The 2,089-nt window shown below is 36.3% G+C and overlaps 1 protein-coding gene across 1 annotated transcript; it reads left to right on the forward strand.

The window, feature by feature from the left end:
* The first annotated feature begins 923 nt into the window (after positions 1-923).
* LOC114401819 (AT-hook motif nuclear-localized protein 19-like) lies at positions 924-1,643 on the forward strand. Its single transcript, XM_028364403.1, has one exon. The coding sequence runs from the start codon at positions 924-926 to the stop codon at positions 1,641-1,643; it is 720 nt and encodes a 239-aa protein (XP_028220204.1).
* Positions 1,644-2,089: the final 446 nt, after the last annotated feature.

Raw genomic sequence — 2,089 nt, forward strand, 5'->3', positions numbered from 1 at the left:
CAATTAGAAAAGTTTAATTAATACAAATTCTACTTATTTTTATTTACACTCATTTTAATTTATTATTGAATTAAATCCAAATAAAATTCAAATAAAAACAATATTTCATTGAACTCAATTCTCATGACACATATTTTTAAATATATTTTTGTTGAATAAAATTCACATAATAGCATATATCTCATTGAGCTTTATTTTTGAACTAACACGTATAACATTTTTGGGCTTAGATATGTTTTTTTTTTTTTTTTTTTGTAGAGATTGCATGTTATCCTTCAAAGGAGGCGCCTTACTTAAGTTATGTAGAATCACTATTAGCAATATCTCTCTATGTAGAGATTGCTTTTCCATCAATTGAACTCGAGATCATTGATTATGATGAAAAAATTTCAGACTAACTAATCTATGTGCTAAGTAATGATAAATATGTCTAACATGACTTTGACTTGATTAAATAATACGTTAAAAATAATATATACCAATAAATATTTCTTCCTTTTATTTGAAGTAGTTTTTGTAATATATTTCAATAAATGATTTTAAATTCTTTGACTATAATCCTAACTTTAAATTATATTACCTTTTATAAATAAATTTCATGAGACTTTAAAAACTTTTGTTGCATTGTGCATAAAAGAGCCCCACTTTCAAAAACCGCTCACATTACCTACCTCAGAAAGCCCCTTGATTCTTGTTTACTGAAAAAAAATTCATAGAAGCCACTCCCAGTACCACACTATAAATTCCTTCACAAACAAAACTTCACACCATTAAAACCAAGGCTATTGGATCTTGCTCCATCTAACTCTCTCTCACCCAAACCATTTTACCTTTTTCTTTTCTTTCACTCCATACCTCTTGAAACATTTAAAACATCTATTACATTTTCTACCTCCTCTTATTTCATTCCCTTCTTTGTCGTAATGACCAACAATTCCATGGCAATCTCAACCTCTCAGAACTCCGTCTCCTTCGACTTAGACTTGACATCCTCTTGGCTCAACCACACTAGCTCCTCCTCCCAGTGCCCTCGTTGTCCACCATCACCAGCTACAAACAAACCACTAGAGAATCTCCCTCTTACAAACCCACCCACCAAGAAGCCACATGGCAGGCCCGCAGGCTCCAAGAACAAGCCCAAGATCACCCCCTTCCTGGTGGCCCAACCTGTGGAACCCTGCATGAAGGTCATCATTGTCAATGTGACCCCGAGCAGCGATATCATTGAGTCCATTCTTGATGTTGCTCATCGAGGCCATGTTAGCCTCACTGTCCTTAGTGCCTCTGGAACGATCACCGGAGTAACCCTCAACAACTCTTCGCATGGTGTTGATGCCCTCACACTTCGCGGGCCCTTCACCTTGCTCTCCCTCAATGGCTCATACTTATATAACAACCACTACGCCCTTCACCCTGGAGCCACCCCTGCCCCTCCCTTATCATTTGGGATCAGCTTTTCCACCTCTCAAGGGCAAGTCTTTGGCGGTGCCATTGGTGGTAGAGTCATTGCCGATAATGATGTCAGCCTTACAATTTGCACCTTCAAGAACCCTGTGATGTACAAGTATGCTTCTAGAGACAAAGAAAGGGACAGGGGTGACAATGATAACAACAACAATTATAACAATAACTATATCTTTTAATGGGAATAATGATTGTTGTGGTTCAACATGATTAGTTATGGATTGGAGTCCATGGGTGGTGAATGATGTGAAAGTTACAACATGAGAGCAAGAACACAGCAAATAAATGAAGATCTATCTCTCTAAATGTGTCAATTTTTTTGTGGTTTTTTGTTTAGGTTTTGGGTCTTGTTGGAAGTGTGTTAGTTGTTACATTGTGTCATGGGGGTAAAATAAGAGGATGGCCCTCCACGACACTCTACTTGCTGATGCTTTTTGTTGGGTGAAAAAATATGTTCAACATATATACTTGTTTCAACTTATCCATTTTAAATGAAACTCTTCTATTAATCAATTCCTCTTTCTTTTTTTCAAATCAATTTTATTTTTCCGTTCATGCGATTTGTTCCTTTGAGAGAATTGCAAGTTCATGTAAAACCAAATATCTTTTGTGGCAGTGCATGATG

This window comes from Glycine soja, chromosome 20, assembly GCF_004193775.1.
Source record: "Glycine soja cultivar W05 chromosome 20, ASM419377v2, whole genome shotgun sequence".
NCBI classification, from domain to species: domain Eukaryota; kingdom Viridiplantae; phylum Streptophyta; class Magnoliopsida; order Fabales; family Fabaceae; genus Glycine; species Glycine soja.